This window comes from Epinephelus moara, chromosome 19 (assembly GCF_006386435.1).
Source record: "Epinephelus moara isolate mb chromosome 19, YSFRI_EMoa_1.0, whole genome shotgun sequence".
Lineage (NCBI taxonomy): Eukaryota > Metazoa > Chordata > Actinopteri > Perciformes > Serranidae > Epinephelus > Epinephelus moara.
Window position 1 is genome coordinate 2167844 of NC_065524.1, and position 13941 is coordinate 2181784.

General features: G+C 39.5%; 2 protein-coding genes across 2 annotated transcripts in view; both read right to left on the minus strand.

The window, feature by feature from the left end:
* LOC126407095 (myosin heavy chain, fast skeletal muscle-like) overlaps nt 1-5408 on the minus strand; it is a 9992-nt gene extending 4584 nt beyond the window's left edge. Inside the window, exons 1-21 of the mRNA XM_050071778.1 lie at nt 5187-5408; nt 4968-5111; nt 4719-4875; nt 4607-4634; nt 4419-4518; nt 4219-4311; nt 4067-4130; nt 3894-3992; nt 3696-3799; nt 3432-3570; nt 3211-3329; nt 2679-2828; nt 2409-2579; nt 2017-2317; nt 1811-1881; nt 1642-1729; nt 1386-1503; nt 1179-1302; nt 711-847; nt 372-627; nt 44-286 (exon numbers count right to left, since the gene is read on the minus strand). Of these exons, the coding sequence (XP_049927735.1) occupies nt 44-286; nt 372-627; nt 711-847; nt 1179-1302; nt 1386-1503; nt 1642-1729; nt 1811-1881; nt 2017-2317; nt 2409-2579; nt 2679-2828; nt 3211-3329; nt 3432-3570; nt 3696-3799; nt 3894-3992; nt 4067-4130; nt 4219-4311; nt 4419-4518; nt 4607-4634; nt 4719-4875; nt 4968-5111; nt 5187-5393 (2913 nt within the window). The 5' untranslated portion in view covers nt 5394-5408. The remainder of the gene's footprint in view (nt 1-43; nt 287-371; nt 628-710; nt 848-1178; nt 1303-1385; nt 1504-1641; nt 1730-1810; nt 1882-2016; nt 2318-2408; nt 2580-2678; nt 2829-3210; nt 3330-3431; nt 3571-3695; nt 3800-3893; nt 3993-4066; nt 4131-4218; nt 4312-4418; nt 4519-4606; nt 4635-4718; nt 4876-4967; nt 5112-5186) is intronic.
* Nucleotides 5409-9437: 4029 nt separating this feature from the next.
* LOC126407097 (myosin heavy chain, fast skeletal muscle-like) overlaps nt 9438-13941 on the minus strand; it is an 11451-nt gene continuing 6947 nt past the window's right edge. The window contains exons 25-40 of the mRNA XM_050071780.1: nt 13530-13919; nt 13307-13433; nt 13100-13218; nt 12813-13009; nt 12240-12423; nt 11963-12128; nt 11729-11853; nt 11316-11624; nt 11056-11229; nt 10988-11017; nt 10759-10884; nt 10505-10675; nt 10308-10412; nt 10113-10208; nt 9756-9887; nt 9438-9543 (exon numbers count right to left, since the gene is read on the minus strand). Coding sequence (XP_049927737.1) covers nt 9523-9543; nt 9756-9887; nt 10113-10208; nt 10308-10412; nt 10505-10675; nt 10759-10884; nt 10988-11017; nt 11056-11229; nt 11316-11624; nt 11729-11853; nt 11963-12128; nt 12240-12423; nt 12813-13009; nt 13100-13218; nt 13307-13433; nt 13530-13919 — 2472 coding nt within the window. The 3' untranslated portion in view covers nt 9438-9522. The remainder of the gene's footprint in view (nt 9544-9755; nt 9888-10112; nt 10209-10307; nt 10413-10504; nt 10676-10758; nt 10885-10987; nt 11018-11055; nt 11230-11315; nt 11625-11728; nt 11854-11962; nt 12129-12239; nt 12424-12812; nt 13010-13099; nt 13219-13306; nt 13434-13529; nt 13920-13941) is intronic.

Below are 13941 nucleotides of genomic sequence, written 5' to 3' on the forward strand. Positions count from 1 at the left end.
CATAATTTTGCTTGATCTGCTGGACAGAGTATTATTTAGGAACCTTGTTCTCAGTGGCGTGTTTCTCCTTCTCCACTTTGGCCAAGGTAAGCTCCAGGTCATCAATATCCTTCTTGAGCTCAGAGCATTCATCCTCCAGTTTTCTCTTCTTGGCAGTGAGCTCAGCATTGATTTCCTCTTCATCCTCCAGTCTCTCATTTGTCTCTTTGAGTTTGGCCTCCATCTGAATCTTACTCTTGATAAGTCCCTCACATCTCTCCTCAGCATCTGACAGATTCTCTGCTTCCTAGTTAATTTCATGAAAAAAACATGTTAGCACATTGACAGTGAAAATCCTGAAATAGCACAACTGTCTGTTGATGTGAACTTACAGATGCTACTTGCAGCTGCAGATCATTCTTCTCCTGTAGAAGGGACACCATCTTCTCCTCCAGTTCCTTCTTCTTGGCCAGGGCAGCAGCCAAGTCATTTGTCATCTTATCATAGTTCTCCTTCATATTTTGCAGCTCCTTCTCAGTTTCAGCACTCTTCAGCAGAGGCTTGACCTTGTAGTACACCTTCATCCATGGCCAGTGTTTCACATTCATGAATGAGCGGATATTGTACTGGATGGTATAAATGGATTCCCTGCAGATAAGAAGTAGCTATTATAGACAATGTTGTTTGTACTTTTTCAAACAGTCATTCAGATTGATCTGTTTTCAACATGCCTCCTCTCCATCATCTTCACAAACTCCTTCCTCATGACGTAACCACGGCACAAAGCCTGAGTCATGGTGACCAGAGTTGCCAGTTTTTCATCTCTCATCTCCTCAAGGACACCCAGCAGACCAGCCTTGAAGAACACCTGAACAAACAAAAAATAAAAATAAATGCAGGATAAACTCAGATTGTGATTACTTCACCTACCCTACATGGTTCAAGTCCTCTAAGCCGTAAGGGGTTTCGTGAATGGAGACATGCTGGCTGCCCTGCCTCTGTTCTAACATCTGAGCACTTGGAACTGAATTCATTAAAGTCAAGTAAGTAGTTTTCAGATGTTATGCTTAAGTATTAATAAATATGTCTGGTACATAATATATTGTTCACAGAAAAGCCCTCAAACACACTGGACTGAACATCTTCATTATTCTTCATTTAAAAAAAACAAACAAAAAAAAGGACAGAAAGGTGCTTACCTTAGTGTGTCCAAATTTGTACTCATCGTGATTAACATCAATTGACCCAAGCAGCTTCTCTGAAGCCTTCTTGTTGTCAATGAACTGGCCCTCAGGGATCACACTGGCATTCAGCACTTTGTACCTTTTATAAGAGAGTTAATGGTCAGTGTGAGCATTTTCTTTTAATAATCTGCATCAAAACTATGTTGAAATATTCACTGATACCTCTGCTTGAAGTCACCATAGAGGATTCTGCTGGGGAAACCTTTTCTGCAGATTCTGATACCCTCCAGCACACCGTTACACCTGAGCTGGTGGATGACCAGGAAGTTCTCCATCAAGCCTGGAAAACAGAAATTTCTTGATAAACTTTTTTTAATGAAATAATCTCCTTGTTGAAACAACACAAAATGTCATAAACCACAACAACAAAACTAAACCAGTTCTCAATGAGTCTATTGAGATTATGTTCTCTATGTACCTGGAGTCTTTGACTCATTGGGAATCAGGCAGCGCACAAAGTGAGGATGGGTGCTCCTCAAGTTAGTCATCAGCTTGCCCAAGTTCTCCTGTAGATCCAAAATGATCAGTCTTATTAGTTTTCATACAGACTGAGATATATGAAATGCATTTGCAATGTTAATCCTTACTCTAAACTGTGAAGACACAGTTTGCATAGAACCACCCTTCTTCTTGCCTCCCTTCTTGCCACCACCAGTCTCTGTTGATAATTTACAGTACACATATTTTGTTAGATTGTGATGTCAAATGAACATGAACACATGCTTGTTATTGAAAAATATACAGTATGTTTGACCTTGAGATGGGTTTTAGTTTACTGTAGTTACTATCATACCTTCAACGACGGGAGGATACAGGACAGGCAGCAGTTTCACTGAGGATTTCTGGTACAGCTGGATAACGGAATCATTCAGTGGGTCCTTGTTCTTGTCCAGCCAGCCAATGATATTGTAGTCCACAGTACCAGCATAGTGCACCAGAGAGAAGTGGGCCTCAGCCTTGCCCTTGGCGGGCTTTGGCTTTTCAAATGCTTTGTTTTTGCCAAGATGCTGGTCATACAGCTTGTTCTTGAAGGATGTGTCTGTGGCCTTGGGGAACATGCACTCCTCTTCAAGGATGGAGAAGATTCCCATAGGCTTGAAAAAACATAGGAAAAAGTTTGTAATTAAGTGACACATTAAGTTAAATCGAGAACAACTACATATAATCACAAAATCAAGTGATTACCTTTTCAATCAGCTCAATGCAGGCAGCCAAATCCATGCCAAAGTCAATGAACTCCCAGATAATACCCTCCTTCTTGTACTCCTCTTGCTCCAGGACAAACATGTGGTGGTTGAAAAACTGTTGCAGTTTCTCATTGGTGAAGTTGATGCACAGCTGCTCCAAGGTATTGAACTGTGAGGGAAAAATAATCAGCATAGTCTCTTGCAGGCAATAAGAATGATTCCGTCATGAAAATGATTGGCTGCTGAATTTTTTGGAAATGAAGCTCACATCAAAGATTTCAAAGCCAGCAATATCCAGGACACCAATGAAGTACTGTCTTGCTTGTTTGGTATCCAGTGTCTGGTTGATACGGATGACCATCCACAAGAACATTCTCTCATAGATAGACTTGGCCAGGGCACTCACTGAGTTATTCACCTGAATAAAAACAATGATGTCATTTTATAAAGTCCATCAACCCTTTGTAAAATGCTAGATTACTGGTAATTCAGACTTCTCCTAATGAGACAAATGACACAAAGTGTCCAAAATAGGAAATACAGCTAAGGTAGATCTTGACTTAATTTGCATTTAGCATGCAATGTATAAAACACATCAAGAGTAGTAATACATTGAACTCTCCCACTGCATTTCTTCTTTCAAATAAACTATTTTTACATTACATTACATAATTTCACTACAACCAACAAAAATAATCTGTTTTAAATGGTAGGATATTGGATGTTGATAATTCATGTATGTATAGATACACATGTGCTACATGTAAATTAAAACAAATATATATGTATATCTTGTTTACCTGAGGTACAGTCTGTCCCTTGGTGACAAATTCATTTCCGACCTTTACTCTTGGATAGCACAGAGCCTTCAGCATGTCAGCTGAGTTCAGACCCAGTAAGTAAGCAACCTTGTCAGCCTCTGAAAACAGTTCAATGATTTCCATCAGAAACCAGTGTGATTAAAAACTTTATTACTGTTGTGCTCCAAGATATTTTATTTTCGCTGACATTGAATACTCACCCTCTGTGCCATCAGGCTCAGCCTGCTCCTCACGCTGCTTCTGCTTGAACTTCATGTTACCATGATGGAGCACAGCACCAGTCATCTTATAGATATTTGCCTTCTCTTCACCGGAGAAGCCCAGGATATCGATAGCATTCTAAATTCAAAAGAGGTGTCCACACAAAATATAATCACTTAAGTAAATGCATCCAACAAAGCACTTTTGATGATGCATTTAATGCACAAAATATATTTAAACATTTTGAAGTGGGGATCACTCACATCAGTGGCTTCCAGCTCAACTTTGTCATCAATGCTGGCCACAGTGATCTGACCCATGCTGCACATGGGGAAGTCATAGGGGTTGGTTGTGATGAGTGCCAACTCTGGAGATCAAAAAAGGGTGAAAATGTCAATACATGTGTTTCATAAAAAAGTTGTAATATGGTTACACGTTGCGCAGAATCTCAGTTTGCTTACCAATCAGCTCAGGCTTGTGGTTGGTCATCATCTGGTAGAAGATGTGGTAGCCTCTTTCATCAGGAAGCTGGAATGTCACTCTAGACTTCTCCAGCAGATCTGCAAATATTGTTCATAAGTCACAGCCTGGCCAATTCTCAATTCCAGTTGTTGATATGAGTGTTATTACTTACATGTCTCAATATCAGCACTAGCCAGTTTGCCAGTTGTGCCAAAATGAATTCTGATGAATTTACCCTGTTTGGAAGAAAGGAATTTTTAATGTCCCATGACACTGACAATCTGTAACAAGACCTGCCTCGTGTAGAAATCGCTCCATACTTACAAAACGAGAGGAGTTGTCATTCCTCACAGTTTTGGCGTTACCGTAGGCCTCCAGCAGGGGATTGGCTGCAATAATCTGATCCTCCAGTGACCCCTATAATCCAGGTTTAAACTTGCTATCAGAAAATGACTTTATTCCCCCCCGGAAATATATGTCGTATTGAAAGATAACTGAATTGTGATCATTACACAGTTACACACCTTTGACATGTCCCTCTTTTTGTCTCCACCAACTGAGATTGTTGCAAAGTACTGGATGACACGCTTGGTGTTCACAGTCTTTCCAGCACCAGATTCTCCACTAGGTATAGACACAGACTTATAAGAAGCTGATCAAGATATCTGACTGTGTTAAACAGAGTCAACAAATGTAAATGTAACAAACTTACGTGATCAAGACAGACTGGTTCTCCCTATCTGTTAAATAAAAACAAGAATGAATCATGTTTTACTGCAACAGAAACCTCATATAAACTGGACATTGTTATGGTGATGACTTACCAGTAAGCATGAACTGATAAGCGTTGTCAGAGACAGAGAAGATGTGGGGTGGAGCCTCCATACGCTTCTTGCCTCTGTAGGCAGCCACACATTCAGCATCGTACACTGGGAGCCACTTGTAGGGGTTCACAGTGGCACAGAACAACCCAGAGTAGGTCTGAAAGTGATCACAGAGATTCAACAGTTAACTCTATGTTTCTGTCAAGTATTTCCAACCATACTCTTATGTCATTAGGCACATTGTCTTACGTAGATCATCCATGCTGCATAACGCTCTTTGAGGTTATACAGCACAGAGGCTTCATTGAGATGGGTCATCATGGCCATGTCCTCAATCTTGTCATACTTGGGAGGGTTCATTGGAGAGACGTCATCTTCTTTGACTGTCCTCTCCTGGAATGGAACATTTGTGAAAATCAGAACTGATTATACTGAATTCCCAGATGACTCAGACTTTATGATACCAACCTCCTCAGTGTCCAGGACTTTGACAGTGACTTTGCCAGCATCTTTCTTGAGGATTGTTGCCTTTACATATAGCTCCTTGGCATCGGCCACGTAGCAGGCACTCTTGGCATCAAAAGGTTTGTTTTGAGCCTCAATTCTCTCCTTTTCTGGCTTCCGGAGGTAAATGGCAGCCTTGCCATAGATGGCCATCTCCGCGTCTGTACTCATGGTGGCGGCTTATGTCTGTGAGGTAAATATAAATAATTGTCATCGTATTGTTTTTTCATTTATTTATGTTTTCAGGGCATGTGAATGAACAGGTCAGAATTTTAGCGTCCAATTAAATAATAACACATCACCATCAAATTGATGTTTGTGCATCATTTCAGGTGAGTTCATGTCAGTTCATTCAAGCTCATTTTCTAGACTGTGTTGATAGTGATAACATTAACATCAGTCTTCGTTTTGACAAACTTGGATCATTAAAACTTTGCAACTGAATGAAATGTTCCACTTAAGGTAAACACAAATTAAAGATATTTTAAAAAGATTTATACCTGACCCACTCTCTTTCAAAAGTTTGATTATTCCGCAATCCTGCTGAGAACAAATCACATAGTTTTTGTTATTGGTGAAAATATGAAAGCAAAGAAAGCAAAATATATGTTAGATATTAATTGATATTATAAATTAATCTCTCAAATCATGAATACATTAATAAGCTATAAGTCAGACAGAAGATTAGCCTACCACAAGCTGAAGTCTCCAAGGGTCTTCTACCACACACTGCTTGTTCTGTTGGACCTGCTTATATTGTATCTGCCTTGCTTACGCAGCAACAGTTAAACATGGCTGCATGCCAAATGTGGACAACACACATCGATAGGAACAGGTGGTCCTAGTATGCATATATTGTTTTGGATTTGAGCCAGAGAGAAACTAATTTGTCTTTCATGGCATGACAATTCATGGTATCATATCAACATAAGAGAAAGGGGAGGTCTGCACATAAAGCCTCCTTTTACATCACTTATAACAGATTTTTCTTTTTTTAATGAGGCAACTCTAGTTGCCTTTGACCATGTCCCAATGATTAACACTGTATCACCACTGAATGCTTGTCAGCAGTATTTTTTAGCTGTCCAGCTGATGGAACAGATATGCTTTCATTTTAATTAATAAAGATTTTCACAGAGGTTACATCTCACATTTCACTAATGCTTTACAAGTGTTACCATGACCTTGAGCATCTTTACAGGCTTTAAGTCTATTTTCTGCCCTTCTAGGAGCGTGATTTTCATTTCAAAGTGTTTTTTTGAAACACTTTGAAATGACTGAAATAGTTGTATTCTAAATAGTGAAATAGTAAAAGAAAGCAAAGAGCACTAATTAGCAGTAAAACACAAACTTATCAAAATAGTCCACACATGTAGAAGGATTATTCTGCAGGAATGATTTGAGACACTGGCAACTGTGAACATTTTGATAAAGTCAAACTTGTCTTTTTATCTGATTTAGGGTCACCATTGGAATCTTTTGCAGCTGCCATCAAGTCATCAAGTTGACTACAGCTGTTGTTGCCTAAGCAAATGAGTGATATTTAATGTTGTTTGCAAATTGTTTGTCTCTAAACCATGTAAGGAATAAATGGCACTTTTGCCTCTGATAAAAGCTCATATGAGCTTTAAAACAGCTGATGTTATGTATGCTTTCAAAAACAGTATGCATGCTTGATGTTGTAGCTAACTGTTATTTGAGGAATGCAGATTTGTGTATGTAAAATTTGATTTGTCGTGTTTCATATTGGTTTAATATAAATTCACTTTTTTTCCTCAGGAGAAACAATGTGATGGACTACACTGACAGTCATCTACTGTAATTACTAAAAACTGATTTCTCAGTTGCCTTCTTTCCCTCTTTGTTCCTTTCAAGAACTTGATGTATGTAGGTAAGGATTTCTCAGCCTTTTCCTGTAACTACAGTTTTAGGTCCCATAAATGACTCAGTGGTTTCAGAAGTTGGTGAGTTTAGTACGCATAGGCTTTCACCTTGAGTTAATTCACATATTCTTAAATCTTCACTTTGTAGTATTACATACATTTGGATATTTTATTTTTTTTCAGTGATACCTAGTTTTATTTTTTGTGTTAAATGTCAATGTGAACAAAACAATTTTGTTTATAAATGTACTTCTTGCCTCTGTTTACTTCTCAGTCTTAGCAGCCAGTGCATGCACTCAGTAGCATCAGCAGCTGCTCAAACACTTGGCAACCTCTCGCTGTCTATTTTAGAGGATCCTTTAGATCCTAAATTCCTGCCACCAGTTGACTCCCTTTACTCATATCAGGGGGTTACTTCTCTGTGTTAATCCTACTATTATTATAAGTTCATGTGATTGGGTTGTACTGGACATGAAATAGATTCGGAAAACAACGTATGATGAACCCCATTGTTTGATTTCAAAGCAATTTTTATTGGGCTACAGCGATAGAGCTAGTAATGACTTGAAAATTTCACATATACTTAATTATATATATTATTTATATTATTTAGTTTATAATAACTAAAATCAATAGTTACTTCACATTAAACCATTTCATTGTGTGCAATATAAGTCAAAAGTTGTTATGCATACCTATCTTTAGTAACTGCAGGAAACATAGTTAATAATTAGTATCAAACTTTTAATTAATAAAAACATATTGCTCTCATACACATGATTAAAGTATTGTGTATTTGGACTACTGTGTACTGAAGCATCAAAGTAGATAATGTCACCACAAACATGAGCTTCATAGGTCTTCTACTGCACCCACAGACTTGAATTGGAATCCCTGTAGTGGATATGTTTCGCTTACAAAGCATGAGTTAAATATGGGACACATGCCAAATATGGTAAGAATGACATCTGTTGCGTAGCTTAAGTGAGTGACACCTGTTGCTTGTATACCTATTATGTTTCAGGTTTTTCCATCAGCAAAGACACATCCTGAATTTGTGATCCCTGCTTAAAATAGGTAACTTTAATTTAAGTTCTTTGGACAAACATGATTTTCAAATCCATCTCAGAGATTGTTTAATTTGTTTGATTAAAAAAATAAATAAATAAATAATTTAAAATCCTAAACACTAAATGGAGCTTAATGTTTCAAAATAACACATTTGAGCTGAGCAACACTGTTTAAATTATATAGCTTCACAAGAATTAATTAATGAAGAATAACTACTATTTGTGATTAGGTGTAAGAGATATGTCTGTGGTATTCACACTCATATGTCAAGCTATTAACACTTCGACTGACTCTGCAGACATAGCTTCAAGTCCATTTTTGGCTCCATGCACTGCACTTTGAAAGTCAACCTGCTGAGCAATATCATTTTTCAAATGTCACAGGCAGTAGTGTTGAACTTGCAAAATGAAAAACAGTCCGAAAATTTCCACTTTAAATTATCACCCAATAAAGTGACATAACTTAATAATTTGCAATCTGAAAAAACTTCTGTATTGTAATATATAATTAAGAATGATACATTCAGGAATGTTTACTTTGAAAATCAGGTGTACTCACTAACCTACATCACACCTCCAAATGATCCAAAATTATTTTTGAATCCTTTATACAGGATCATTCAATGCTCGGCTCTGTGGTGTGCCTGATTTAAATAAATGTTATTATTATTGGACATGATCTGACTAGTTTGCCTTCTGACTATTTTATTCAATATTTATGTAATTGGATTTAATAGATAGTGACACCATTTGTTGATATTCTGAGGAAGTGCAGCTGGCTGCTTTCTGATCAGAGCCAAAGTTGTGGTTCTAGGATACCAGAGTTTATTGTGCTGCTGAAGTACTACCTGTGGCCTCCAAAGATAGCTCACAAGGAAGAGCTCATCTTGGATAAGATAATTAATATTTTTAGTTTTAGTTTTCCAGGTTAAGATCTAAGTGCCAGAACTGACACACATTTACCTTTTTTGTTTGTTCCCTTGTTAGATGCCACCTTAACCTCAAATACTAAGAATGTTTGGCTAACAACTTTCTAATGTAGGAGTGTTACAGGGATCCCATCTAAGGGGCCTTTAAAAATGTGTTATAAAACATATTATTCTATGTTACGCAAAAAATATATTGTCTGCATTAATTAATCATTGTAAAACCATTGTACCTTTTGTTTTTAACATGATCCTCGTATTTAAAGGTTTTTTTTCAAATCTCACACCAACTACCTTTCATGGAAAGCAAAGAGATGAAAGTATTACAGTCAGAAGTTAAGATAAACAGCTTAATCTTTATTGTTTCATCATGAATTATATCATATTATATGATTCATCACGGTGAAACACTCAGCGCGCTTTACTCAGCTGCTTCTTTTCCCTGTAAAAAAAAACAAAAAACAGATAAATTGTTTGTGTGAGTTTGAATAGCTTTAGGTGACAATAACGTAGATCAGTTCATTTTATATAATCTAAACCTGATGGTTTGTGAGGTGAATATAATACTGTAAAGAATATGCTCTAACAAACTGACAGATACTGTATATGTCAAAGAATTATAATTGTTATTTTTCACTAAATTGACATAATTACCTTGCCAGTATCACGGCTCTTTGCTCTCAGTTTGTTGACCTGGGACTCTGCAATATCAGCACGCTCCTCAGCCTCTTCCAGCTCATGCTGGATCTTCCTGCACTTGGAGAGATGAACATTGGCCTGCTCCTCCTGGAATACAAAACAGAAAAAAATGTTTAAATGTTTAAAAAAGTCCATTGGTCTATTGCACATGAAATGACTGTACATCAAGTACAGATACAGAACTATGCTTTAATGAAGGTTTGATAGACCAAACGCTCTGAAAAAAGTAAAACATAGATGTCAGTGTGCAGCAATCTTTTCCAACACATTGAATTCACTAACTATGACATATTATCAAATATATGTCCTTACCGCCTCCTCAGCCTGCCTCTTGTAGGCCTTCACCTTGAGCTGCAACTTATCAACCAGATCCTGCAGTCTGGTAATGTTTTTCTTGTCCTCTTCAGTCTTTAATAGAAAATACAGATTTGCATGTTAAAATAGTTTTAATGGTAACAAGATTAGATAATGTTGTACTGTACTTGTTAAATGTCAAAGTGACTGTACCTGATAGGTGAGCTCCTTTACTCTCCTCTCATATTTGCGGACACCCTTAACAGCATCTGCTCCACGTCTCTGCTCAGCCTCAACCTCTCCCTCCAGCTCACGCACCTTCAGAAAAACAGAAAATTCATAGAATATTTAGATTCCATACGTTTTCTTACATTTGTTCAACTGCAAAAATCTCAACATGAATTTCTTACCCTTGACTCAAGTTTCTGGAGCTGCTTCTTTCCACCCTTCATGGCCAGGTTCTCAGCCTCATCCAGGCGGTGCTGCAGGTCCTTAACAGCGACCTCCAGGTTCTTCTTCATCCTCTCCAGGTGAGCACTGGTATCCTGCTCCTTCTTCAGCTCCTCAGCCATCATAGCAGCCTAGAGAATACAGCATAAAACATTGATTAGAAATGTGATGAAAAAAATACATTGGCTTATGAACAAATGAAGTTTAAACCTACATCAGTGATGGCCTTCTTGGCCTTCTCCTCTGCATTCCTTGCTTCCTGAACAGTGTCATCCACTTCTCCCTGGACCTGGACCAGGTCAGCCTCAAGCTTCTTCTTGGTGTTCAGAAGGCTTGTGTTCTAAAAAAATGTAGGCACTTGAGTCATCACATGCCTGATTTTCAGGTTATTTTAAATCTCACTAGCTTTTTAAATTATTGACTAAATGACTGGGTTTGTTCACCTGAGAGTGCAGAAGTCCAACACGCTCACTGGCGTCCACCAGCTCCTGTTCAGCAACTTTGCGACTTCGGCGTCCACCAGCTCCTGTTCAGCAACTTTGCGACTTCTCTCTGTCTGTTCCAGAGCAGCTCTGAGCTCCTCAATTTCAGCTATCATGAGACCGTTCCTACGATCCACCATAGCAGCTTGTTCCTTGAGGTCCTCCTGGGCTCTGACAGCATCATCAAGGTGCAGTTGCGCATCCTAGTGGAAAAATATCAGGAAAATATTCACATACATGTTTCCATCACTGACCACAGTCTGTGCAACAACTCTGAGTCTTACAGTACCTTCAGCTGTGCCTGAACATTTCTCAGTTGCTTCTGGGACTCAGCAGCCTGGCGATTGGCGTGGCTCAGCTGAATCTCCATCTCATTCAGGTCTCCTTCCATCTTCTTCTTGACTCTCAGGGCATCATTCCTGCTCCTGACCTCAGAATCCAGAGTGCTCTGCATGGAGTCAATCACCCTCTGGCTGTTCCTCTTGATCTGCTCCATCTCCTCATCTTTCTCTGCCAGCTTCCTGTCCACCTCACCCTTAATCTGGTTGAGCTCCAGCTGGACACGCAGGATCTTAGACTCCTCGTGTTCCAGAGTTCCCTGATGATATCAAAGAACGAAACGTCCATCTCTGCCTTCAAACCTTTAATAATATATTTGTCTCTGATTTAGAATGTTTTTCAGATCTTTTAAAAAAAAAGTACCTCAGCCTCTTCAAGAGCTGTCTGGATTTCAGACTTCTCTGTCTCCACCTGCTTCTTGGACTTCTCCAGCTCATGGATGCTCTTGCCAGTCTCACCAATCTGTTCAGTCAGATCTGAGATCTCCTCTGCAGATAGATACAAGTGTAAATCGTTAAGCCTTAAAATGTAGAATATAAAGAATTTATTCTAAAACATGTTGAATACAGTGTAACTGTTAGATAATGTAGAACTCACGCTGCAGGTTCTTGTTTTCACGCTTCATGGTCTCCAGCTGATCCAGAGCTTCCTCATAAGAGTTCTTCATCTTGAACAGCTCAGTGCTGAGAGAACGAGCCTCCTTCTGTGCTCCCTCAAGCTCTGCCTGACCCTCCTCGTACTTCTGTTTCCACTCAGCCAACACCTGAATAACACAATTAATGCAGTTCAGATTGTTACACAGCAGTATAAAGACAAATGAAAATATCTATTTCATTGTTTACATGGCTCAGCCACATAAAGTAAACAATGCTACCTTGTCAAAGTTCCTCTGCTTCTTGTCCAGGTTGGCAGCCAGCCCATTGGCCCTCTCCACATCAATCATGAGGTCCTCCACCTCACTCTGGAGCCTCTGTTTGGTCTTCTCAAGAGAGGCACACTTTGAGTTCACTGCCTCAATCTGCTCCTCAGCCTCCTGAAGGCGCTGGGCCAGCTTCTTCCTGTTTGGAAAAGGCAAGTTTTTTTCTCCCAGTGAACGGTGGGAAATTACCTGAGGCCTCAGTAACAAGAATTTACAATGTGAGCTCTGAACACATTATGCAACAGGTAGCTGAATCCATTTGGCCCCAGTGGGAAGAGGGAATACTCTATTTGAATGGAGCTACTGGTGTTACAGATGTAACTCTGGTGTTCTGCCCAGGCTTAATGTTCTGAGGGTAGGGATTATTTTTCATCTTATTTTTAAACAGGTGTTGGATTAGCAAATAAAAATATTTTGGAAACATTTATTTAAATGCAAGTTTTAATGTTAACAGTGCAGTTGTCAACTGACTTATGCCAAAATGAAACACTTCTGAACTGGCCGTTCAATTGTATGAATGTTACTCACTTGGCTTCCTCAAGCTCCTCAGTGCGCTGGATAGCATCAGTTTCATACTTTGATCTCCACTGTGCCACCTCACTGTTGGCCTTGGACATTCCACGCTGCAGCTCAGCCTTGGCCTCCTGCTCCTCCTCAAACTGCTCCCTCAGCAGATCACAGTCATGACGGGCTGATTGCAGGCCATGGGCAAGAGCATTCTTGGCCTGGTGTAAAAAATATGATTGAATATACAACATATATATACTTAATCTCAAACATATATACCAATACACACTTACTTAACAGTTTCCTACCTTAACCTCCTCCTCAATCTGTCTCTTCAGCTCCTCAATCTGCTGTGTGAAGGCCTGTTTGCCTCTGGTCAGCTGGGAGACAAGCGCTTCTTTCTCCTCGATTTGACGGCTGAACTCACCTTGTGTAAGAGATGCCATGATACCATTAGTTTGTGTTATGTTTCTCAATGACACACAACAGATCATTCACTGATAACTTGTAGATACCATTTTCTGTCAGGAGACGTGCTTTCTGTGCACTTGTGTCATTGATTTGACGGATATTTTCATCACTCTTGGTCTTCAGTTCGCTAAGTTGGTCCTCAAGAGTGCGGCACATTTTTTCAAGATTTCCCTGATGAGGAAAAGAGAGATGAGATCAGTGATGAGATTTTATTTGTAATATTAATTACCTAATTTACTAATTTGGGTAATAAAATAGCATGTGAACCTTTGCTTTTGCAACAGCCTCCATGTTGCTGGAGAGGTCGTCAATCTCCATCTTGTATTCACTCTTTTCCTTCTCAAGCTTCTGCTTAACACGCTGGAGGTTGTCGATCTGCTCTCCCAGCTCAGCAACGCTGTCAGCCTGCTTCTTGCGAAGAGCAGCAGCAGTGGCTTCATGCTGCAGAGTGGACTCCTCAAGGTCACGACGGAGCTTCTGGAACTCAGCTTCACGCTTCTTGTTCATCTCAATCTGAGCAGCAGTAGCACCACCGGCCTCCTCCAGCCTCTCGCTGATCTCCTCAAGTTCCCTGGAGAGGTCAGCTCTCTGCTTCTCAACCTTGGCACGAGCAGCACGCTCAGCCTCAATCTCCTCCTCCAGTTCCTCAATACGGGCCTGTTGAATGTAGGTGTAATGT